This window comes from Eleginops maclovinus, chromosome 2 (assembly GCF_036324505.1).
Source record: "Eleginops maclovinus isolate JMC-PN-2008 ecotype Puerto Natales chromosome 2, JC_Emac_rtc_rv5, whole genome shotgun sequence".
In the NCBI taxonomy this organism is placed as follows: domain Eukaryota; kingdom Metazoa; phylum Chordata; class Actinopteri; order Perciformes; family Eleginopidae; genus Eleginops; species Eleginops maclovinus.
The window spans coordinates 7,643,903-7,668,200 of NC_086350.1; the positions used below are offsets into that span (position 1 = coordinate 7,643,903).

The 24,298-nt window shown below is 41.7% G+C and overlaps 1 protein-coding gene across 3 annotated transcripts in view; it reads left to right on the forward strand.

Annotated features, from left to right (window-relative positions):
• Positions 1-24,298, forward strand: part of plxnb2b (plexin b2b) — a 112,035-nt gene that overhangs the window by 59,722 nt on the left and 28,015 nt on the right. For all 3 annotated transcript variants that reach the window (XM_063903655.1, XM_063903663.1, XM_063903645.1), the window contains 13 exons: positions 13,043-14,163; positions 14,862-15,050; positions 15,310-15,435; positions 16,957-17,057; positions 18,284-18,410; positions 18,937-19,096; positions 19,808-19,919; positions 20,438-20,549; positions 20,905-21,006; positions 21,409-21,501; positions 22,119-22,206; positions 22,624-22,802; positions 23,766-23,914. In XM_063903655.1, coding sequence (XP_063759725.1) covers positions 13,045-14,163; positions 14,862-15,050; positions 15,310-15,435; positions 16,957-17,057; positions 18,284-18,410; positions 18,937-19,096; positions 19,808-19,919; positions 20,438-20,549; positions 20,905-21,006; positions 21,409-21,501; positions 22,119-22,206; positions 22,624-22,802; positions 23,766-23,914 — 2,657 coding nt within the window. In that variant the 5' untranslated portion in view covers positions 13,043-13,044. The remainder of the gene's footprint in view (positions 1-13,042; positions 14,164-14,861; positions 15,051-15,309; positions 15,436-16,956; positions 17,058-18,283; positions 18,411-18,936; positions 19,097-19,807; positions 19,920-20,437; positions 20,550-20,904; positions 21,007-21,408; positions 21,502-22,118; positions 22,207-22,623; positions 22,803-23,765; positions 23,915-24,298) is intronic.

Sequence of the window (24,298 nt, forward strand, 5' to 3'; positions counted from 1 at the left end):
AAAACTGAAAGTGGGCAAACTTAAATATCCCTCTTTACACAGAAACTTGGAGAAAACTTTGTTGTAGGTCATAGGTGAACTAGGATGTCTGTTTATAACCTGTGATAGGTGTTTGCAACAGACTCTTCATGTAATAATTTGATTAATTATTAAGAATAACCAACAATCTTAGACCCACAGTTGTGCACTTTACTATCATAAAGGGGATGAAAAATGAGATTTTAGAGGCTGGATACCAACATTTCTTTGGCAAAAACAACGAATCAAAAGAACGCCAATTAATTTTTGTGGATCAATAAATCAACTGACGATTTCAGCTGTTGATATGTTGTCATATGCTCACGCTTCAACAATGAACCAATGCTGAGGGCTTTTGATCCAAACGGCAATAAGAACCAATTTGTAAAACTTGGACCCAATCATATTTCTAGTGTCTGCAAGTACACAAGCTCTGTGTAATTCACAATAAGCTCATGAATATAGTTTGCCTGCTAACTAACCCTCAGCATTAAGTAGCTCAACAAACTCCCAAACAGAGCCTCAGTTGCCCCCTGATCACTCGCTCCCCACAGGCCTGACTCAGACCGTCTGCCTCTGTCCGTCTGAGAACGCGGAAGTGCAGACTCAACCATCTCCACAGTAGAAAGGGGAGGTTTGTGTACCCACAAGGGCCTGCACTGCATTCCCACAACTACCAAGGAATTTAAAAATACCCCAGCTTTGCTGTTTCTTATGCAAAGGGGGAGAGAACCAAGACAGAAGATTGATCTGACAGCTCGTTCCTTCTCTATGCTTTCCCTTTTTGAAGTTCTCTCTTTTTCTTGCAGCTCACTGTAAAAATAATCCTCCTTCTTTCTTTCATTTCCTCCTTTCTCTCATCCCATAATTCCAATGCTTCCGTCTCCTCCTTGCCCCGGCCATCTCATTTAAGTCACTGACATTTGGTGTGAAGTGGTGCGGGCCCAAGAGCTCACATCCACTGACTCATAAAAACACACATGCGCAAGGAGGACTTGATGTGGAGGGAAAGGTCAGGTCTACTCTCTGAGGGCCTAATCACCCACTCTCATTGAGTGGCTTGCTCACTCAGTCACACTTGATTGAGTGTGTGTGTTTGGATGCATGTGTGTGTGAGAAATGTGATCACGGGTGAGACTTAGTTGCTGCATGTAGGCGGGTGAGTTGAGTGTAAGAGGCATAGATTACGCCTTGAAATGGTGATTGGTGTGTGAAAGTGTGCATTCCAGACTTGTGAACGTACGATTAGCAGATGACCGCTTTGGGTCAGGTGACACACAAATACGAATGTGCACGCAAACACACAAACGCAATCCTCTTGCCTGAACATGTGGTGTAATCAGCGGCCTTATCAGGGGAACTGTGGGGCTGTAACAGGCTCATTAACTTCTCCCTGAGCCTTTTTTTTAAGGGGGGAATTGGCAAAGACGAGTGGGCCACACTTATGTCTAGACCCTCTTAATACAGTCCATTCTTCACTTGCTTTTTGCAGCAAGTCATTGTGCATGTGTGTGCATGTATGCATGACGATCCTCTTTACCTCAAACATCCTCTCATGTTTGTCTGCTTATTCCCTCATTAGTCGACCTTCGGTGCTGTACATCGTAGTTAAGTTTAAAACAGCCGCCAGCAGAGCAGGGCGGCGGGGATTAAGTATTAAAGAGCCTCAGCTGCTCTGGGGCTCCTGTAGCTCAACGTTCGGCCACCGAGGCCTGATAATGGTGTTTGTTTAGCCATTAGTCAGGCCCTGCTTAGCAGCTCTCTCCCCTCCGGCTGCAGAAATATTGATAGATGATGGATGAAGATTGTGAGGGTCGGCGAATGGAGGGAAGAGTGTTTTGGAGTGGTTTCAATAGCATTAAGAAACATTTGGTAGGAGTGTGCGTGAAGAGAAGTGTTGGATGTAGTCCAAGCAAAAGCTAGGTTTTCATTAATATTTGTGAGCGGAAGAGGAAGTTAGAAGGTGCTCTTGTGTTATGAGTAGAGGCTTTTGTGCCGAGGCATAAACGTTTTATCAGACTCTCCCCTTCCTGTGATTAGTTCTCATCGGCCGACTAATTAAAAAGTAGCCTGGCCTATTTCCTTCTGCATGGCCAGCCGAAAGTACTCATTCTCGCTGGAAGCTATTTAATTTTATGAGGTATTTTTTGCAGCTAATTTAGCCATTACCTTTTAAGCTGTAAACGTGACCTTTTCTCCATATGCAGAGGAGCGCTGGCTAATCTTTGGGCTATTACCTGATAGCTGTTAGTTATTACAAAAAGCCTGAATCTGTCCTGGCCTCAGCCGACGCTTATGCCACCACTATTACAATGTTCAGTCACCATCCACACTCTGACTCATCTTGACAAGTGACAGGCACCTGCCAGCTCACACAAAGGCACTATTGAGACTCAGACAGCAACGTGTGATTGTCCTCCCTCTGGTCCTGTCTTCCTGTCTCCCGATCATCTCTCATGCTTCCTGTCTTCTTTCCTGAGGTCTCAGCTCTCACATGTCTGAACAGAGCCACAGAGATTTCATCTCTCACAGCTTGTGCTCTATTCGTACATGTAACCTGTGTTGACAGGTAAAATGTTAAGCTTCTATGCTAAGTGTTACATGAGAAGATCCATATCAAGTGCTGTATCTATGCGTTAGGGCTGGTTTTATCCCGGAAAACACACCTACCAATACCTCTACAATGTTTACCTATCCTTTATTGACGTGTTGCCTCTAAAAAGCAGAACTGGTGATTTCTTGGTAGTTGCTGGAACTATTTCTTCACGAACAATAGGGTGTAACCAGTTTACATTGGGCTTCCTCCAGTAAAAAATATTTGTACAATGTTTAAAGAGACCTGCAGCTATATAATCATCCCCTGCATAGACACCAGTTTCTTGTAAGCAGCATTCTTATCGGCTTTTGTGCAGAAATGCCTCTGCAAGACAAATACTTCAGACAAGTTACAGCAGGGCAAGTGGATGAAAGGACAGATAATTACATGTAATAATTACAAGTCTAAATCCGAAACTAACACAAGTATCCTTAATAGGTCTAAAGAACTAAAGGTCCGTGTTCTCTGCTGAATATTTATATACGTTTAAAGTCTTTCATGCTGTGAGTAGCTTTGCTTTTCCTTCTTGGTTTGTCGATCTTAGAAAGTTTGGCAGCATGGACAGAGAGAGCTCACAAATTGTATCTGACAACCCGCAGTATAGCCAAAGATGCCTTATATAGGTACATGACAGATGGATACACAGAGTATAAACGGGATTAGGAAATTAGATTTTTTTGGTACACTGATTAAATTCTAAGTGTTGATTACTGAGCTTTGGAGGTGTTGAAAGCTGTGTCTTTTCCCATTGGACAGAACCACAGTAGGCTTGCTGTTTCTCTCTGCTTCCAGCATTTATTTTAAGCTAGGCTAAACAAATCCTGGCTCCACCTCTGTGATAAATACAGCCATGAGAGTGATATCAAGATTTATTTCTCTTGGATGGAAAGCAAAATGCATGTTTTCATCATAACTTTTCCCTTAAGAACGAAGCTACTATAAACACACAGAGTTTCCACGTGAATTCCTATAAGAGGGCAGGCGAGCAATCAGTCACCATAAGATAAGTATTCCCCTTGAAACCAAACTGAAGCTGGGCACTGAGACTAAACCACATTACAAGATACCTTCATGGCTCATTGGCATTTATGCTGGTGAAGTGAAATCATTATAACCAATAAGGTGTGTAATGGATTCTTTCCCAGCAGTCAGTCTCCCTGCCTGCCTGACTTCTTAATTGTGGCTGCATGCGAGTTGCAAACGTGAGTGGCGGCTGTATGTAAGTATAGGGCGAGTGTGCGTTAAGAGCCGAGGATCGCCTCAGGGTTCTGTACAGATTTCAGAAGTTGCCCTCCAACCAGAACAAACAAGAATATAAGTCTCTGTTTCTAAGTAAGCATCAAAACTGTTTGACGTGCCTTTAAGCAAGACAATAAATCATTACCTGTTCTATAGAGAGAGTCTGATCCCTGAGAATAAAAACACACTCCCCACAGCTATCAAGCAATGTGACAGAAAGAAAATGAGTTCCTGAAACGATTAGTCGACTAAGCGATCAGTTGATGGACAGAAAATTACCTGCGACAATTTTCATAATTAGTGAATCAATCACATAAGTCAATTATCAAGCAAACATTTTTCAAACCACTGCTATTTCCAGTTTCTCATTTGTAAAGATTTGCAGTTTATTCTAATTTAAATAGAGTAATTCAATGTTGTGCTTTTAGTCGGACAAAAGGAGATTCATTACATGGACTTTATTAAAATCAGCAGGGTAATTTATAAGGAAAACAATCTTTGTTGCAGCCCCTGTTATGTTCAGCAGTTTTCATATGCTACAACAGTGTTGGCTCTCAGATGTATATCTGTGAGTGAGTCGAGTTGATTAGCGAGATTGTGTGTGCATGCCTGCTTCAACAACTGTTTGTGTGTATTAGCGACCGTCTGGATGTGGCGGCGATGTCGGAGAAGCCATTGGCTCCTGAAAGTAGCTCTTCTCTGCCAGGTCGTTTAATCAGGTTCCCCACATCCGCCAGCTGCGTCCACACAGCAAACAGCCACTCTGTCCCGCTGGAGAGCTGCAACATCCAGCTGAGGGTGGGGGAGGCCAGTTAGCATTGGGAGATTAGCCCAAGCTGCTGCCCAGACCGAAAGGTTGCGTTTGTGTGTTTGTTTGAGAAACAAACAGATATTGGGAGATTACAAGAGACATAGAGGTTGGCTGCTGAGAGAGGTATAAAATGTGGAGTGTATCTGTGTGTGTGTGTCCCTGCTCACACATGCACATTTAAATGTGTAGCCGGTGAGTGTGAGCCTGTGATTTTGCGCTCTCGCCGCTCAAGTGTCCAGCTGGCAGAGGGGAGATAGCAGGAGCCTTGAAAATGGTGACGGAGCGGTAAACAGACATACAAACAGCCCATCAGTCCTAATGAGGAAAAGTGCCGTGCCTTAAATGATGGTGGGGGTGTGTGCAGGTTACGCTCGCACCTCATGACCTGTGGTCATACATCAAAACAGACAAACAGGCACAAGAGGGTGGACTCATGTAGACACACAGCTGAAACTCAGGCGTGAGAATTGGGACACACATACTCACGGTCTAATAGGATAGCATTTTGGGATTCACACACTCCTTGGGTCACGGGCCAACTTTAAAAGTGTTAGCATATTTAGGCCAGAGCAGCTGAATCCCACTGAAATGGACCTGGCCCATCAATCCTCCGCCTGGTGCCCTGAACACAATGCCTGGGCTCGCTGCTTTGGTTCTCCCAGTCAGTCAAATTGAAATAAATGAACTGCCAACCCTGACGGCAGGGTAATTGTTCATATGGAAATTGGATTGCCGTCGTCACAACAGCCTCCCATTGCAACTTCTGACACAATTTCTCTGTAAGCATGGGACAAGAGCGTTAGCATGTCAGAAAAAAAAGAAAAAGCGACATGCAGATAAAGAAAGGGTTCTCTATTCTCTCCCACTTCATTTTTCATCTTTAACAATGCCGATTGTGCCTGCTTATCCTTCCCTGGACGGCAGAAGCAGCAGCAGAAGAAAAAAGAGAAAAAGACCCGCCCCTCATTTCCGGCTCCTTGTATTGCTCCTAACCCACGTTGTCATGTTGCCTTGTACACACTTTATCAGGCCTTCTCAGCAGCCCCTCACACTGCAAGAGACATAGCACGATTCACTTTAGAGCATTAACCCCTCACCCAACCCCCCCATCCCCTCTTCTCCACCCAGCCCTGGGGCCTATGGGGACATGCAAGTAATTTGATAGCATTTCACTTTTATCAGCGCATAACACTGAAAGTGGCTTCACTGCGAAGACACCCCCCCACATCAATGTCAGACCCTGGCATCTGTCAAAGCCAGCTCTGCGATAAAGAAAGTGCTGAATATGAATGATCGCAGTATGGGGTGATATCCTATTATGTTTTCTGGGTAGGGTGTCTGTTTTTTTATTTATTATATCAGTTTCCTCTTGCTATCGGTTTTAATGAGTGAGAGGAATACTCATGCTGCTCAAAACCTGCCAGGTCAGCAGTTGAGTGCAATGTTTGTGTGTGTGTTCCAATCATTACACAAACACACACTCCTGTTTTCCCCTCTCTCCTTCCTGATCTCTCACTCCCTCGCTCAGGCATGCTAGTAGACCTTCTCCTGGTGGATGTTGTCCTAGAAAAGGGGGGGGGGGTTGTTGGTGTTGTGTGGTGAGAGGATTGGGCAGGCGGCATGCGGACTGCCGTGCTGGGTTTTAGTGCCCCGGTGTCAAAGCCCCACAGCGATGCTGTTTGAAGAGAAGAGTGTCTCTGTGTGGTTGGAGTGGGATTACCTTGTCAGCACTTCAAACTGCGCAGGTGCACGTATCGGTGTGCGCACATACAGTGGGGCAAAAAAGTATTTAGTCAGCCACCAATTGTGCAAGTTCTCCCATTTAAAAAGATGAGAGAGGCCTGTAATTTTTATCATAGGTATACCTCAACTATGAGAGACAGAATGAGAAAAAAAAATCCAGGAAATCACATTGTAGGATTTTTAATGAATTTATTTTCAAATGATTGTGTAAAATAAGTATTTGGTCAATAACAAAAGTTCATCTCAATACTTTGTTATATACCCTTTGTTGGCAATGACAGAGGTCAAACGTTTTCTGTAAGTCTTCCCAAGGTTTTCACACACTGTTGCTGGTATTTTGGCCCATTCCTCCATGCAGATCTCCTCTAAAGCAGTGATGTTTTGGGGCTGTCGCTGGGCAACACGGACTTTCAACTCCCTCCAAAGATTTTCTATGGGGTTGAGATCTGGAGACTGGCTAGGCCACTCCAGGACCTTGAAATGCTTCTTACGAAGCCACTCCTTCGTTGCCCTGGCGGTGTGTTTGGGATCATGTCATGCTGAAAGACCCAGCCACGCTTCATCTTCAGTGCCCTTGCTGATGGAAGGAGGTTTTCACTCAAAATCTCACGATACATGGCCCCATTCATTCTTTCCTTTACACGGATCAGTCGTCCTGGTCCCTTTGCAGAAAAACAGCCCCAAAACATGATGTTTCCACCCCCATGCTTCACAGTAGGTATGGTGTTCTTTGGAAGCAACTCTGCATTCTTTCTCCTCCAAACACGACGAGTTGAGTTTTTACCAAAAAGTTCTATTTTGGTTTCATCTGACCATATGACATTCTCCCAATCCTCTTCTGGATCATCCAAATGCCCTCTAGCAAACTTCAGACGGGCCTGGGCATGTACTGGCTTAAGCAGGGGGACACGTCTGGAACTGCAGGATTTAAGTCCCTGGCGGCGTAGTGTGTTACTGATGGTAGCCTCTGTTACTTTGGTCCCAGCTCTCTGCAGGTCATTCACTAGGTCCCCCCGTGTGGTTCTGGGATTTTTGCTCACCGTTCTTGTGATCATTTTGACCCCACGGGGTGAGATCTTGCGTGGAGCCCCAGATCGAGGGAGATTAGCAGTGGTCTTGTATGTCTTCCATTTTCTAATAATTGCTCCCACAGTTGATTTCTTCACACCAAGCTGCTTACCTATTGCAGATTCAGTTTTCCCAGCCTGGTGCAGGTCTACAATTTTGTCTCTGGTCTCCTTTGACAGCTCTTTGGTCTTGGCCATAGTGGAGTTTGGAGTATGACTGTTTGAGGTTGTGGACAGGTGTCTTTTATACTGATAACGAGTTCAAAAAGGTGCCATTAATACAGGTAACGAGTGGAGGACAGAGGAGCCTCTTAAAGAAGAAGTTACAGGTCTGTGAGAGCCAGAAATCTTGCTTGTTTGTAGGTGACCAAATACTTATTTTACCGAGGAATTTACCAATTAATTCATTAAAAATCCTACCATGTGATTTCCTGGATTTTTTTTTTCTCATTCTGTCTCTCATAGTTGAGGTATACCTATGATAAAAATTACAGGCCTCTCTCATCTTTTTAAATGGGAGAACTTGCACAATTGGTGGCTGACTAAATACTTTTTTGCCCCACTGTATATCACTAAGCCTGTGAATCTGTGCGTGTTTGTGTGCACACCTTTCATTTTTCAATTATCTTTCATTTCCCACTGCTGAGACATTCTTTTCCTGTCCAGACATGTCCTCACTTAACAGGAGAGGTTGAGAAAGATGGCACTCTAGTTGTCATAAAAACAAAAGGAGTGTGTGCAAATGTGTAATGACCAAGAAAGACAACAAAGAGACACACCTACAAGTGCTTTTTTCAAGCCTGTGCATCCAGCCCCGCATCTCTTAATGTTTAATAACCCTTCAACAGTAGAAAACAGAGCTGGGAATTACAAATAACTGTGCTGTATCAAATCCTGTCAATAGTTATTTCATCATGTTGGCCTAATAATAATAATAATAATAGCAATAATAATAACCACACATAGACTGCATAGTAGACTTAAGCGTTCATTGTCTGACATAAAGATGTATTAAAGATATTGCAACGTTATTGTTAAAATGGTCTTTAAAAAGCGTTTAAAATGAATAAAATCATGTACCAATGCTTGTTGTTAGAAATGAGGGGATCTTCTCACTTCTTAACAGAATTACATTCAATTTAATGAATTCGTATAAACATGTTCCTTATCCTGTACCTAGAAAATGAAAAGTATGCAGAGAAATAAGCTCATTTTTTAAGAATCGTGCAGTTTTACTCACCAGGATCACATTTTTCTGATGTGCCAGCTTCATTAGCACACGATGTGTTTCATTATTATTTATCCCAAGCCATTGGAGGCTTCATTAGCTGCAGGCTGCATCAGCACAGTCTCTATATTTAGCAGCTTTTTTATCTATTCAGAATTGCCTCGAGTTGGATGGTTTGCCCACTTAGCATGTTGAATCACAGCCGCTCAGAGACATGGTGAGAAAACAGAGGTGGGCTGGTCTGTGGAGAAATGGGCCTCATTCCACCTGTGTCACCCCACCAGACGTCTGCCGCTCCACAGCTCTTTGAAGCCTCTTTAATTCCAGCGTTAAGGATTAAGCCCAAGAAAAAGGGATGAACAGTGATAGAGCGACAGAAGGAGACATCCTTGGAGAGAACAGACTCCTTTGAAATTAGCTAAGAATTTCCCTTGCACTGACCCACAATGCAGCATCGGAGGGAAATTTGTGTGACACTTGTTTTTTTTTTTCCTTTTCCTGATCGAGGGGTGGCTATAGGATTTGCATACGTAGGAAAAGGACTCTTTGAAGTCGTAGATGTAAGGGGAACTGGAGTTCTCTGAAACCTAAATGAGCGCCCCGAGACATTGTCCTTGCATTGTGCATTACAGACGGAGACTTGTCTTTGTCACAGCAATGTTTTATTGAAAGGAATCAAGTAATTTTCTGTCACAGAAACCAGTCACATAATCCATCTTGCTTGATCCTGCTTGTTTTCTGCACAGGACTAAAGACAGAGGATGTGCTGTGTAGATTGTGAAGCTTCCTGAGGCACATTTGTAATTTGGATAAATGGCTGTATAAATAAATTTGATTCACACTTTTTTTTTTATTAAGTCTCTCCGTGCGGTCTGTATCAGGGCCGAGCAAATTTATAGGAATACGGATTATACGTTTTTTGGCAGATGGCACACAATGAAAGTACATTCAGAGAGGAAGTCATGCTTCAATTACTGTCCATATTTACAATCGCATCCAATATTTAGACAGTATGTTCTTCCTTGTTGTGTTCAAAAATAGAAAAAACACATTTGATAGCATGAAGCAAACAGCTGCTGTTTGATTTCATACATTTTGTAGATGCACAGGTTTAATTGTTATGTGCGGGAGCTGTTGATGAAGTAACAAAACACTGGATTTTCCTGCCAGGTGTTTCCACAAACAAAACAAAACAAATTAAAGGTCATGTGGCATGTCAGACTACATGAACCTGTCTATTCAAAACTGTTTAACCGTCAAGAGCAGCTTTTAGTGATAAAACACAGTCTGGATGGTAGTACTGATGTCATGAAATGTAATACAATGACTAAGAATCGAAGTAATTATGATTAAATCTGCATGTTTTTACTTTCAAGAGACAGCAATCAGTACTGAACCAAGAAAGAATGGTAACACAGAAATAAAGTGAATCTTTGAAAAAGAAAGTGGAAAGTAATAAATAAGACGTAGGTCACTGTTGTTGAATCCTCAAAGTTTACACCTTCTGCTCATTTGAAGTATCAAATAAGGAGCAAATGGCACATATTATGATCAGTGCATTCACTTTATTGTGACTGTAAGGATTTTTCTGTGATAGTTGTTATATTTCTGTAAATATCTATCTACATTCAAGATGTAAAGCATTACATGTTGCCAAACCCTGCCATAAATACGGCATAAGTAAGGCTTTGTGAATCTCACTTTTACACAGCACAAGGTGATTGCTCAGAGATTGCCTCACAGAGATTTTCATTTAAGTGTGTGATCATTTTTAAGGCCATTTTTTTTCCTGCGCGTCTCTGTTAACATTTTGCAATTTCCCACGGCTCTTTGTCGGTGCAGCTTCAATGTGTGTGTTTATGATGTCTTCATTTTGAGGCAGCAAGAACATTTTGCAGTTCACGCATTTTTCCTTGACACTTTCTTCAAAACTCACGACATACAAGTGAGATGTGGCGCCTCTTAAAGCTTACACATAATTGTAATTGTCCTTCAACTTAGCCGGCAGAACTGTCTTTTTGATTTAAGTTTTGTGACTTTGGAGGAGTACTTCTTGTTCAAGTCATGTTTCTTTAATCCCCCTTCCCCCCCTCCCCTAAGAAGCTGACTACCCTTCCCTCATAATAATAATAATAATAATAATTATTATTATTATTATTTATATTTAGTGCCTCTACTGTGACATGTTTACATGGTTTAATGTTCAAAAAGGTCTTTTTATTTCTTGTACTGCCTGTGTTGCAGCACTTCTTTTGTGTGTGTGTATCATGTACGGTGTCCTTGAGTGCCGAGCAAGGCGCCTTCAAATAAAATGTATTATTATTCTTTTCACCCTCTTTCTGAAACCAGATCCCAGTCTGCTCTGATTGGTTGAAATGCTAGCCAATAGACGCATTAGTGTTACATAGCGATGTCATTCTGTTACAGAAGTAAACAAAGGCCTACAATCAAGGCATTCCAGGCAAGGGGGGAGTTTGTGGGAGAAACTTCCTCTGGTGTGAACTTTGGGATTTTAGGCTCTGCAGACCACATGCACAAAAACCTATATAACACACTACAGGTGGGGGACAGCCCCCAAAAGCATGATGAGGCACCTTTTTTTTTAAAGCTGTAAAAACCACTCCACACATTTCTGTCCAGAATAACCACTTAGAGAATAAGATGAACTAATTAATTCTCATATTGCACCATTTCAATTTCATTTGAAGCATTTAAAGCTATACATGGGAAATGGCTCCATACATTTATGCAGGGAAATTGTTTGCTGGGTTAGATCGACTGTGGCAGTAAACGGGAAGAAAAATAAAATCATCAAATTGAGTAGCCAGCACTTAAATGCTAATGGGAGTTGCCAGTGAAATTAACAATGGCCCCATGGGAGAATGTCTAATCAGTGGTCTCCCCACTTAGTCCAGTGAGGTAAGACATGTTAACATAATAAAACAGAGCTTTGGCAAGCAAACCTCCCGGAAGTTTCATCAGGGGTTTTCAGTTTGACAAATGTGCCTGTGGATTTGACTGGCAAGGTGTAATATGAAGAGGATACTAATAAAGCTTAAAACAACACAAAGACACACATTTGCTGTGTGGGCAATAGCTGGTAGGAAGCCACCTGCAGCTCCATATTTACCACCGCCTGGGCAAACAGCAGTGAGTGAGCACTGCACAGGCACCTGCTGTTAGCAGTACATGCTGCTGTCTGTATTTTCCCAGGATATTGTGTGATCATGTTTCCTGAGACAAAACAGTGTACTTCCTGAGAACATACTGTAGTGCTCGAAGGTGTTGTTATAGGGGAAAAAAAAGCAAAGTGCAAATGAAGTTGGAACAGATCCAGGATTTTTAAATAGGCTTTTATTGTGTTATGGTTTGAGACCTAGCTCTCGGCTTAATTCTTCCTTAACCCCCACGCGGAGCCGTTTTATTTTTCACCGGTGATCATTTATGATATTAAGTCAATTAAATACAGAATAATACATCCTTTTATAGAACTGGAGCAGGAAGACACACACAAACAGCTGAACTACACAATGCTAGCTTGAGGCATAGCTTGCTGTATGTTTGTGACTCAGGATACCCAAATTAAATTCAAATCTGTTTTTTTTGGCCGTGTTTAAAGATATTGGTGTGAGATATCTGCGTCAGTGATTTTCATTTCTGGTGCCTAAAGTATTACCAAAATATTATAAATCGGAAGAATTCACCAGATCATAAACCATGCCAGTTGTTCTGGGTCATCCACCCACCTCGCTGTGAACAGTTCTCATAGAAACTACATTTATTTCCAGAAATTTGGTCCAAAATTAAACACACTGGAAAGTCTTGGGTGGCTTCCAGTATTTGAGAGACGGGTATCTAAAATCCTTGCAAAATAAAATCAATTATCTGCGTGGCTAGATATGCTAAGGGTCATTGAGAAAACAATACGTACTACAATTCAGCCAACCATTCTTTCTTTTGGATAATAAAACACTTTCACTTTCTTACTGATAATTAGATGAGAATAAAACGAATGAATGGTAATATCTAGCTAAAGCTAGGAGATTGTAAGCTTAGTTAAAAAGTCCTTTAAATGAACATTTTCTGACTCAAGCTTGCCATGTGCAGAAGCTGTAATTCTCAAACTGAACCCCTTTTGATTGGGCCATCTGTTTTGTCCACATGACCATTAGTGTTAGACCATTAGATCATTGCATGCATGAGAGTATGTTAAGTGTTGCATGTTAACCACACATCTACTATTCTACTCTGAGATTGTGTATGCTGATAGTTAATGTACATTTATTCGTGCATTAAAGTGCATTAATAATGAAACACCTCTCTCATTTTGTCCTCTCCAGAGATGGCCAGCTGGGTCTCCCTCCTCCTCTTCCTCTTCTGCCAGTCAGTCTCACGAGCCCAGGAGGAGAGCAGTAACTCTGTGTTCTCCTCAGAGACCCCCATCAACAATGTGGTGCAAGACCCCCAGACTGGACGCATCTACCTGGGGGCGGTCAACACCATCTACCAGCTGGGGTCCTCGCTCCACAGGGAGGCTCGTGCCAACACGGGCCCCAAAGAGGACGCTCGGACCTGTACGCCTCCTGCCTCTGCCTGCCAGGACACCAAGCCCATGCCCAACCTCAACAAGCTCCTGCTTGTCCATCCGTCCAACGGTACACTCATAGTGTGTGGCAGCCGCTACCGAGGCATCTGCTCCCTCCTCAACCTGACCAACGTGGAGCAGCAGAAGTATTACAGCGACAGCAAAGGAGAGAGGACTTACGTTGCTAGCATAGAGGATACTGTGAACGTGGTGGGCGTCATGTCCACCTACACAAAAGAGGAGCACTCCTTCAATGTGTTTCTTGTCGGGAAGGGCTACGGAAGCCTGGACAGTACAAAACTCATCAGCACACGAATCCTGGAGGATTTCCGTGAATGGGTCGTGTTCGAGAGCATCATTGAGGCATCTACGGTACAGACCACGCCATTTGTTCCCAAGTACCTGCACGACTTCCGCCTTGCCTTCAAAGATACTGGTTTTGTTTATTTCCTCTTTTCGAGGACACTTGACGGTACGGATAATAAGAACCTGACCTTTGTGTCACGTCTTTGCGAAGAGGACCACCACTACTACTCCCATACGGAGCTTCAGTTAAACTGCGGCCAGAATAACCGATACAACAAAGTCCAGGCGGCGTACGTGGCCTCTCCGGGAAAAGATCTGGCGCGGGTCATGACTGATTCAGGTATGTACGGGAAGGTTGTCTCCTGGAGTAAAGTTCTGTTCATGGTGGCGAGTCCAGATGACGACGACAACACCTCCGCTCTCTGCATGTACCCACTCCAACTCATCAATGAGCGCCTGGTAGACATCATCATTGCCTGCTACAGCGACTCGGGGAAAATCTCTGGGATTCCTGCTGTGGACATCCCCTACTCATCGAAAACTGATGAATTCTGCACGTCAAAAATGCCGGTGAGTGTATTTTTTCAGTCAATTAATGTTTTAAAACAATAGTTTGAAAAGATGTGAGTGGGATATCTTTGAAGAACTCCCTTTAAAGTTATCAATAATGCATAGATATGCCACTGTTTACTTTAACTTCTCGGTGTTTACTGCATTCTTTTATTTATTGTTTTTATACATATCTTTCATGTCTCTTTTCCCAATTCCCTTAACTCATCCAAAGTAATACCAAAAAGGCAGCAGTGGAAAAATAACTGTCATCTTTCATAGTTGAAGTATAAATGTTTTTCATAAATCTATTATAGATAACGATGTAAATGCAAAGTAAAGGTGAATTCTATAAACTTCACTTTGGAAGATCTCATATAATCCGCTCATGAGGAGAGCCATGCTGCTGGGATTAGTAGTTTTTAATAGTACATAAATTAAGCAGGCCCCTGTTCATTATGTGTGTATATCCCGTTACTGAAGGCTCTTCAGAACATATATTTGCATATATGAGTAATTTGTTGCTAACTGAGTATTAACATGAGCTCTAACTCTCTTATCCCAAACTTGCAAATGAGAAAAACTTGGTGATGCTTTTTTCTCCCCTGTGTTGAATAGCTTTTTTAATATCTAGATGTTTAAGGCCTTGGATTCACTCTCATATTTCTTGGATTAAAGGATCATCATCATCCTCTTTTTACCTTCCTATTTCTTCACAGAAAGATACATTGGACAATTTCAAGTGTGGTGCAGATTTTCTGCCGTCCCCTCTGGCCAGCAAGCCGAGATTTGCCTTAAAGGCAGAACCGGTGTGGACCAAGTCTGGCCTTCTGACATCTGTGGCTGTAGCTGTGGAGAATGATCACACCATCGCCTTCCTGGGGAACACCCAGGGGGAGGTCTTTAAGGTATAGTTATCTCCTGATCTGTTGCTCTCCTCTGCTCAACTTCTTTTTCAGACTTACCTGAGGGGAACAGGGGAAGGAGAATATATTTTATTACAGGAAAATGTCAATCGTGCCCCTTTGCACACCTGGCCATTTGACTATTTTAAACACATTCAAATACTTGTAAATGTCACAAATTGTATATTTTTTTATAAATATAAAGATAAGGAATTAAGTAGGACTTGATGTCTGACAGTGTTAACTTTTCTTTGTGTTCCAGGTACACCTGACTGAGGAGACATACATGTACAGTAAGATTCCTAGCACGACGATTGGAGAGAAGGTCAACAAGAACCTCTTCTTTGACCTCAGTCAAAGCCATCTCTACATTACCACAGAGAAAAAAGTGAGTATGTCAAGGCGCTTTTGTAACACGTATCATATAACTCGTGTCTACCCAGGAGGCGTTCACTGCTTTCAGGTCACTTGCAATTTGGCAGCGTTCAGAGTCCAACAGACAATCACTGTAGTCATGTAAGATGGAGAAAATAGAGTTCAATCCTAAAGAAAAAGTCTTTAGGTCACAGTTTCATGCGTATAAAGTTAAACGCTGCTCCATTAATGAAATTGAAGCGTATATTTTCCATCACATGGCTTAAAAACACAGAAAGGAGTATTATTCCCGTACTGTCTGACTAGATTTTACAGATAGAAAGAGATAGATTTCCTTCTGTCTTTCAAGAAAGTCCATAGAGGCTAGATGACTAAGTTCTAATAGAAAGTTTAAGTGATTTGTCCGGCATGTCACAAGCAGAGTAAATGTCAATGCTGTAAATTCATAAAGTGACAAAGGTGTTTTTGATCGCTATGGTACAATAATAATAAATATTATTTAGCAAGCGCTTTATCAAGTGCTCAAAGACGCTTTACAGAGGTAAGTAAAAAATAAGAAAAGGCAAAAAGTCTAATTACAATCGAGCAATAAAACCACATTTATCACATGTTAAAAGCCAGTCTAAAAAGGTGAGATTTGGTCAGTGTCTTGAAGGTGGGGAGGTCAGTACAGTCTCTGATGATTGTACAAGGGACAATCAGTGGAGCAAAAAGCAGTCTGATGTTTTCTTTGTGAAGTTAAAGTATAAAAAACAAATTAATATTTTTAAATTAGAATCAGAATTAGAAATCCTTTATCAGTCCCACAGCGGGGACATTTATATTTCTTACAGCAAAAGTGGCATAGCAGGTAAAAAAAGGCATGCAATAACACAGAATTTTTTAAATGTGTAGGTAAGTACGTACCCATCCATGGCAACAAACAAAATGTCGAAGTAAACTTTGCATCCAAAACTACATAGTTAATATGAGCAATTGTAGTCCTAGTATTGCAGATGATGATAGATGATAAACTACATACTTTAATGCATTGTTGGGTACTGTTTAACACATTTTATCATGTTTTGAAAGATGATTGTACCACCTGTAACGAGATAATGAGACTAAATTGCATTTAATTTCCCTTTCCATTCAGTCTATTGGTATTCTGATTCATAGTTTAGGAAGGAAGAATATATTATATTAAAGAAGTTTTAAACCTGTCTGATTCCTCCCCTCTGTGCACCTGGCCAGACCAACAATTTCTAAGCACTCAAGCACATGTAAAGTAAATGAAAGGAGCAATTTTGGTATTCATCCATCAATGGGTAGAATAAACATTAAGCATGTAGACAGAGGGAATTGTTTTAGTAATTTAGTACGGGGCGCAGGCATGAGAGACTGTGTGCTTTGACAGAACGTGTTTCACTCCCACTCTGCACACCTGCAACAAACCAAGCATAATTTCTAGCGAAACTTTAAATGCCTCGTATTTTTGTGCAGTGTCTCCCCTTAGGTGAACTGTTTGATCATATTTCATGTTGTTATGCTCCAGATCACCAAGGTGCCGGTGCAGGCGTGCCTCCAAAAGACCGACTGCCAATCATGTGTGGAACTGAGGGACCCTTACTGTGGCTGGTGTGTCCTGGAGGGCAGGTGAGGCTCACACACACACACATCCACATACATGAACACTTTTAAATGCATGCACACAGCGACAGACTAGCACAAACACCCACACATGCAATTCCATCTGTAAAACACAGCGGGGTATTTGTTCTGTCTTTTATTGCAGACACTTTTAGTACCCCTTGGTGTTTATATTCCATCTCCTGTTGTCCGTGCAGCCGTAAGGAATTAAAGCTGTTTGTCAGGCTCATGCAGCGAAGGCAGTCTGTGCCATTTACTCTCATCAGCCTATATTTATCAGGTCTGCAGGGTAAAAAGGGGCGGTATGGATCATGTATTTTACAGGGATGTGATGCGAAAAAGAACAAAAATAGCAGGAAGAACCTTTTTCTCTCTCTGGAAGTTGTTGATACACGTATGTAGGAACAATAAACACACTATACTACGTTTTGAAGGTGCAAATATCAAGAGATTAATCCATTAGTCATATTCTCAGGCAGTGTACAAACAAAGCATTTGATGATTCCAGCTGAATGGGATATGGCGGCTGCTTTCATGTACTTATCTGAATATCTTTGGGTTTTGTTGTTGTAAATTGGACAAAGGAATAATTTTCATGAGAACAACTCGAGCTCTGTAACGATGTTCACATTTGCAGCTTTATTTAACTTCTTAGCTTTTCTCTCTTGAATTCTACGTCTTGCAAAACAATTGAAATAATTTTCCACTGAAAACTGAGGCTAAATGATGTTGTGTGCTCCTGTCTGTTTGTACATTATGAAGACATGTGTGTCTCTAATGCTTTGTTTTCATTTTGTACTGCGCATTTTATTTTTAATAGTGAAATTGATGATGACAAAAGAGCGATGAAATCTGTAGATGATATTAAATCATACTGCATATTGTCAAATGTTGAGATAACATTTTCAGGTCTGTTTTAAAATGATCGTTATTAGTTCATTATTTAGTCCATGGCCCGGAGTGACATTGTTACACCGCTATTTTATAACGCAAAAGGATCAAATCCAAAACCTTATAGCATGTATTTCACACACCAAAACCAGGTACCACCGAGGCCATTTAGTGTTTCTCATATCTATATAAAACTTGATCTTTACAGATCCTGGCATGAAGTTCTTATTTACAGAGAAAAATACTTCAGACTCCCTAGGCTTTGTTCTTTTGAGGCGTTGTAAAATGTTTAGTGGTTATGGAGCAGAGGCTGATGGGAGTTGTCCGTCCTTCATCTTAAGGTGTACCAGGAGGTCTGCGTGCCGACGGGCGGAGGAGAAGAATGGCTGGCTGTGGAGCCCTAAGCAGCAATGTGTCAAGATCGTCTCCTTCTATCCTCCGAATCTTTCCTGTAAAAAGACTCAGAAGGTACGGTGCTGTTTCTATTCTCACTCTCTCTCTGTCTTTGTTCTCTGCTTCTCGTTCTGGCTCTCTCGCCCTGGAGAAAAACAATCCCTCTTGCACGCACGTCACACAAACATGTACAGCCTGAGTAATGATCAGTTTCCATCGTGAATCAGAGACCTTGGGCTCTAGGTCTTCCTGCCTCTGTATCGATCGATCCACAAAATTCAAACTGGCTTATTATAACCGACCTGGTTGATTGTACTCGCAGCCTGAAGATGGAGAGCCTCTCTTGTGCACCTTCTCTTTCAAGTTGTTTTTATTTATTCCAATTGTGACTAGCTCTCTGTGACTCCCTCTTTGACTCGCTTTTGTATATCCACCAAGAGCAATCAATCAATCTCTATGCTTTAAAAGGAAAACCTTTTTTGAATTGTTATTTCACAAATTACAGCGGTTTGAATACACAAAGGACAGAAATGCATTTAATTGAAGGTGATACTACTCAACCAAACAGGCTTTAAAACTCATTTTCTGATTTTGTGTGCAGGTGAAGATCAGCATCCCGTCCCTTCCTGCAATTGGGCTTTCTGACCGTCTGCGCTGCTCCTTCACGTCGTTCGACAGTGACGGCACCATGTCTGACTCCGGTCAGGTCTCCTGCAAGCTACCCAGCCCTTCCTTTATACCACATACACCTGAGGACCAAGGTATGGCCTTCATAATTATCCTGAATCTCTTTTTAATACATCTCCTTTCAATGCAAATATTTGTTGATCTTATTTATAAGCAAGGTTGAGTATCACCAATGGTTGGCAAGTGCCCCAGGGTCCCAGACACCGAGGGGGCCAATCAAGTTTCATGACGGTTTGTTTTTGTAATTAAAAAATGGTTGATTTGTTAGGAAATGTTCGCAACTAATGAGACATGATCAACTTTATAGGGTCCAGCGTTATTAGCTGATCTACTGGCCATGCTTTCTTGAGGGGCCTTAATTTCCAAAATCCAGTTTTAAACAGCTCTATTATTTGACTGTTTGTGAATCACATCCAGGGAACGGAGATTTTCACGATTGTAATTTAAACTGTTGATACATATCATTGTGAGCATGTTAACACACATTGGGATTTGCTTCAAAGTACTGCTGTGCATAAGAAGAGCTCTACTCTCGCATGGCTGTAGACTCTAAGTGTAGTTGCATTAATACATAATTAGTATAAAAGCATTTGAGGTGGTGCTGTGTCACAAATGATTTAAAAGTCACGTCTTGTGTGTCAGAATGTCTCGTCCTTGGGGTTGTTTTGTCTCATCAACAGTGGAATATACAGAATAACTCCTAATGACACCATCCCATTTCATAAATGAATGAAACTACTTTTTAAATACAGCAAATTGTAACCCTTCCCTCGCTGTGTCGTCAGATTTCGTGGCCGTGCCGCTCAGGATTTTCGTCAATGAGACAGTGGAGTTGGCTACACGGGAGTTCAAGTTCTACAACTGTGCCGCCACAGTGAGGAAATCCGAGAACACACCGTGAGTCAGACTCTTAATCCATCAGTTCTGCTCTGTCACTCACTGAAAATACACAGTGACACTAAACACAGCATCACCTGACAGCCTTGATGTAAACGTATCACCGTGCATGAACAGATGAGAGATCAAGGCTCTGTTTGTAAATTGTGATGCATGGTAATTTGGAATGCACCTCTTGCATTTCTCTCCTCCTTTTTATAACCAAGCCGAGGAAATTGCCTCAGTTTCCTTTTCATTAATCAAAAAATGAAAGTCGATCTCACCATTTCCCCCCCCCTCCTTATTTTTTTCTTCATTTCTTTCATGCCAAGGAATGTGTGATGAACGAGCTTTGCCTGTGTGAAGTTGCAGAGATCCATTTTGTTGTCAGCAACATGGATTTTTGTGCGGGACGCTCTTTGATGAGTTTGCATGTTTTAGAATTTTGTTTGTGTGTGTGGCTGCTTATTATAATTGTGCAAAAAAGTATGTTCTTATCTTTGGTGTTTATGTGCATATTTCTCTGTGGGTGTTTTCAGGTGCATGTCATGTGTGGCCAGTTCCTGGGGCTGCCAGTGGAACACGCAGCTCCACACCTGCAGCGATATGGACGACACCGTGGTCGGTGCAAACATCATAAAGCACCGTCAAGTGAGTCTTCTGGAGTGATATCACATCATCAGCATGTTAAGGAGTTTTATCGCTGAAATGATGCGTTTGATGAATGCTAGAAAAAGTCGCATCTAATCACCACACGTGACAGAATGTTTGAACGATCCAAACTTCCACCCCAAAGTTAACAAAAAAAACTCCAATCCTAATATCAGCTGGCACCATCTTGCGTGACAAATACTTTAGGGGTGAAGGATATTAATTTCTAAGTCAACAGATGTTTCAGCGATACACTTATCTGTCCCCGCAGAGGGTGGCTGTTAAGTGTTTGGCATATTAAAAATGTAAATGATGGAAAGTGAGGGTAACTGATTTTGTTTTGACACCTTCTCAGGGAGCAAAGTGTCCTCAGTTTGAGAATCCAGACCCTGTGCTGATCCCAGTGGGCTACAAGACTCGAATCAGCTTTGAGGGGATCAATTTGGACCTCTACCAGGTAAAGTGGCACATAATTTGAAGCATTTCTAGGAAACTAACTGGCTCCTTTTAAACACTTATCGAGTATGGCATTTGGCCCACAGTGAAGGGGATGGGTCACAATTTAACCAATGTATACGGTGACGAAATGACAAGAAAGTTTTTGGTTAAAGGATCGTTATCAGCACACTTTACGGACCGTGTAATTCAGGATTAAGGACTATCACAAATGCTGATCAATGAGAAGAAGGAGGAAGAGAAGAATGAATATACAGTCAGATGCAAACACCTATGTGTCACTGAAGTTCAGTATTTAACTCTTTATGCAGCTGTATAGAAACAGCTGGTTTGCATTTATTGCATTAATAGGACATAAATCAATTCACCACTTTTCTAAGTTTTTATTTGTGTGGTTCTCCAGGGTCATGCTTTCACGATTGGCACTGAGCTGATGAGAAGAGAAGAGGAGGTCAATTTTGAGGAACCACTCTTCTACACCTTCAGTGGCTTCGATGTGAGTATGGCTGTTTTCTGGTTGCTTGACACTGACCTGTAGACCCTCAACGCTCGACTGTGTCCCCATATTAACAATGAACTGATGATTTTCCCCCGAAATTGTCTGACCAATTTGCTTTCCACTTAGCACAGCTCCTTGAACCATAGCTGATTTGTGGATTACTAGATTGCAATACAGAGCAACTCTGATTCTGAGTGAAATCTATTGTGGAGTGCTAATTGATTGCATATATTTCAGTAACCAAAATATTTCCAACTCTACATCGTCTGACTTTATGTGGCAGGGTTGTATATCAAATCAGCCTGCAGCAGTCCACTTTGAATGTTCTCTAGCTCCCTCTTATGGACAGGCTCTCCACTGGAGTTATTTCAGCTCCATCTCCATTCTCCATGCTGTGATGAGGAAGCTCAAACAGCACCTAGCCCTCAGCTATGTTCTTTCCCAACATTGATTTCCTTCGCTGAAAATACGCCAGACTGGGTTTCATTTTTTTTCCCCTTCCATTCTTCTCCTTGGCATGAGGAAGCGGCAGCCCACACTGTTTGCTGAGAGGAGCTTAACTGCCATTAATCACTGGATTGTTATTAATAATTCATTTTCTTCCAATTTCTTAGTTTTCGTACGACAAGTCACCAGAAACCAAAGTTCTCTTCTACATCAAGGACAGGGAGTCGGGCGAGAAGATAGACAGCACGCTGAACGGTAACCTCTCTCATATCTTAATGTGGAGACCTTATTTTCTATGCCCTGTGTGTACACTGTGTCCCAGTGTGGGGCCTCCATTAGACCAGGGGAGGCTGCCTTCAATCTTTAATTGAACATTTATCAGAAAATGAATGCAGTACTGACTATATCACCAAACACGTTTTTACAGAATATTAAGGATAAAGAGCAAGGAATTGGGAGGTTTTACATTTTCGGTAATATGTAAATCAAGTCATTAATTCATAAAATAAGAATGCTCTTTATTTATACAGCACCTTTCAACGAGTAACAAATTGATTTTTCAGAAAAAACAGAACAAATGTAATCACACTAAGGATGCAACGGGACTGATAAGAAAACAAGTAAACAAAAAAATGTGATGTGTGTTTTCCCCCCTTACTTTTTCTCATACAGTCACCCTGTACAACTGCTCCATGGGGCGAGAGGACTGTAGTCTCTGTAAGAACGCGGACCCAAAGTACATGTGTGTGTGGTGCGCCAAGCAGACAGCGTGTGTGTACCACAAGCTGTGTAATACTGACCAGTCGGAGGATCCTCAAAACACCGAGTGCCCTGAACCCCAGATCACTAACGTGAGTACTAACAATGCCCTCATCTCTTTATGTTGATATTTGAACTGGAAGCAATACATGCCTGAAAGGCTTGTGGCTTAACCGTGTAACAGCAGCGACTTTCGGTGATTGGATTATTGATCGGAGCACATTATTGGCCTCTCCACGTTCTCTTAGTGCACGGGGGGGTTGAAAGTCTTCTTCTCCTGAGGTCGTGTTGAGCTGATTTGCAGCACATTTAGATTGGATCAATTCCTTCTTTGTTCACCTAATTGTTTGTGCCTCATTGTCATTGACAAAAATCCATCAGTAATTGTGCTGATGTCAATGTGATAGAGGTTATGAGCGATACATACAACAGCCTGACAGATACATCCGCCAGATCAATCGCAGTCAGTGTGCTTGCATTTTTATGAATATGCTCAGTTATGTTGGTAGTGACTGAAATATCTAAACAACTGTTAGATAGATTCCTGTGCAATTTTGTAATGACATTCATCTTCACTCATGGGTGTGCTACACATTTTGTAAACACGTTCCTGTCCACCTCGGGCTGAATTAATTACTGTTGCTAGCATGACTGTAGACCCTTTTCCAATGTATATTTGATAACTCACATTTTGTTTTATTAAGTGAATTCTTAACATGATTTAGATTTCAATATTGTACAAGATTTACCATTTCTAGCATCTATCTGTAAATGATCTTTCTCATTAATATGGTCCTGTTATACTCGTACATACAATATTATCAGGGACAGATTTGAGCATGAGTAATGCACACGTACATGCACCCGTGACTCATACAGTACGGATGTATTTTTAAACCTTGATGGTGAATATTAAACACTTCTTAACACAGACTATGTCAATCTCGTGTACATTTCTTATTGCACAACTAATCTGTTTAAATCCATTTCAAATCCCTTCTTTGTACAAACACGCACATCCACCCCCCCACCACCATTGCATCTCCCCAATCCAGATCATCCCTCACTTCGGTCCCATGAAGGGAGGAATCTCCATCACCATCCGCGGCTCCAACCTCGGCATCCACAAGGAAGACATTAAAAGCATCACTGTGGTCGGGGAGCCCTGCATCCACCAGGAGGAGAAGTACTCTGTCTCCACCAGGTAGAACTCACACACCCTGATTTATTTATGCAAATATATGAGCAGCAGCAGCACACACACACACAAACACTCTCTCTCTATTGATTATGGGTGTCAAACTGTGTCTGGGCAGGTTTTCAAAAAAAGCATTTTGGTTGACTTCTCTGAATACCTTATCATCCTAGGCAAGCTTTGCTTTCCCCCAAAGTAACCAGGGTGCATGTTTTAATTAGCTCATTATGCTACATTATTAATCTGAGTAGCAGGGGTGAAAGAGGTTTTCTGATCCCTTTTTGTGAGTAAAACCACTCTAATAGTTAATTACAAGTTAAATTCCTGCATTCACAATCCTATTTTGTACAGATTTATTATCTGCAAAACAGATGAAAAATCTAAAAACTGTGA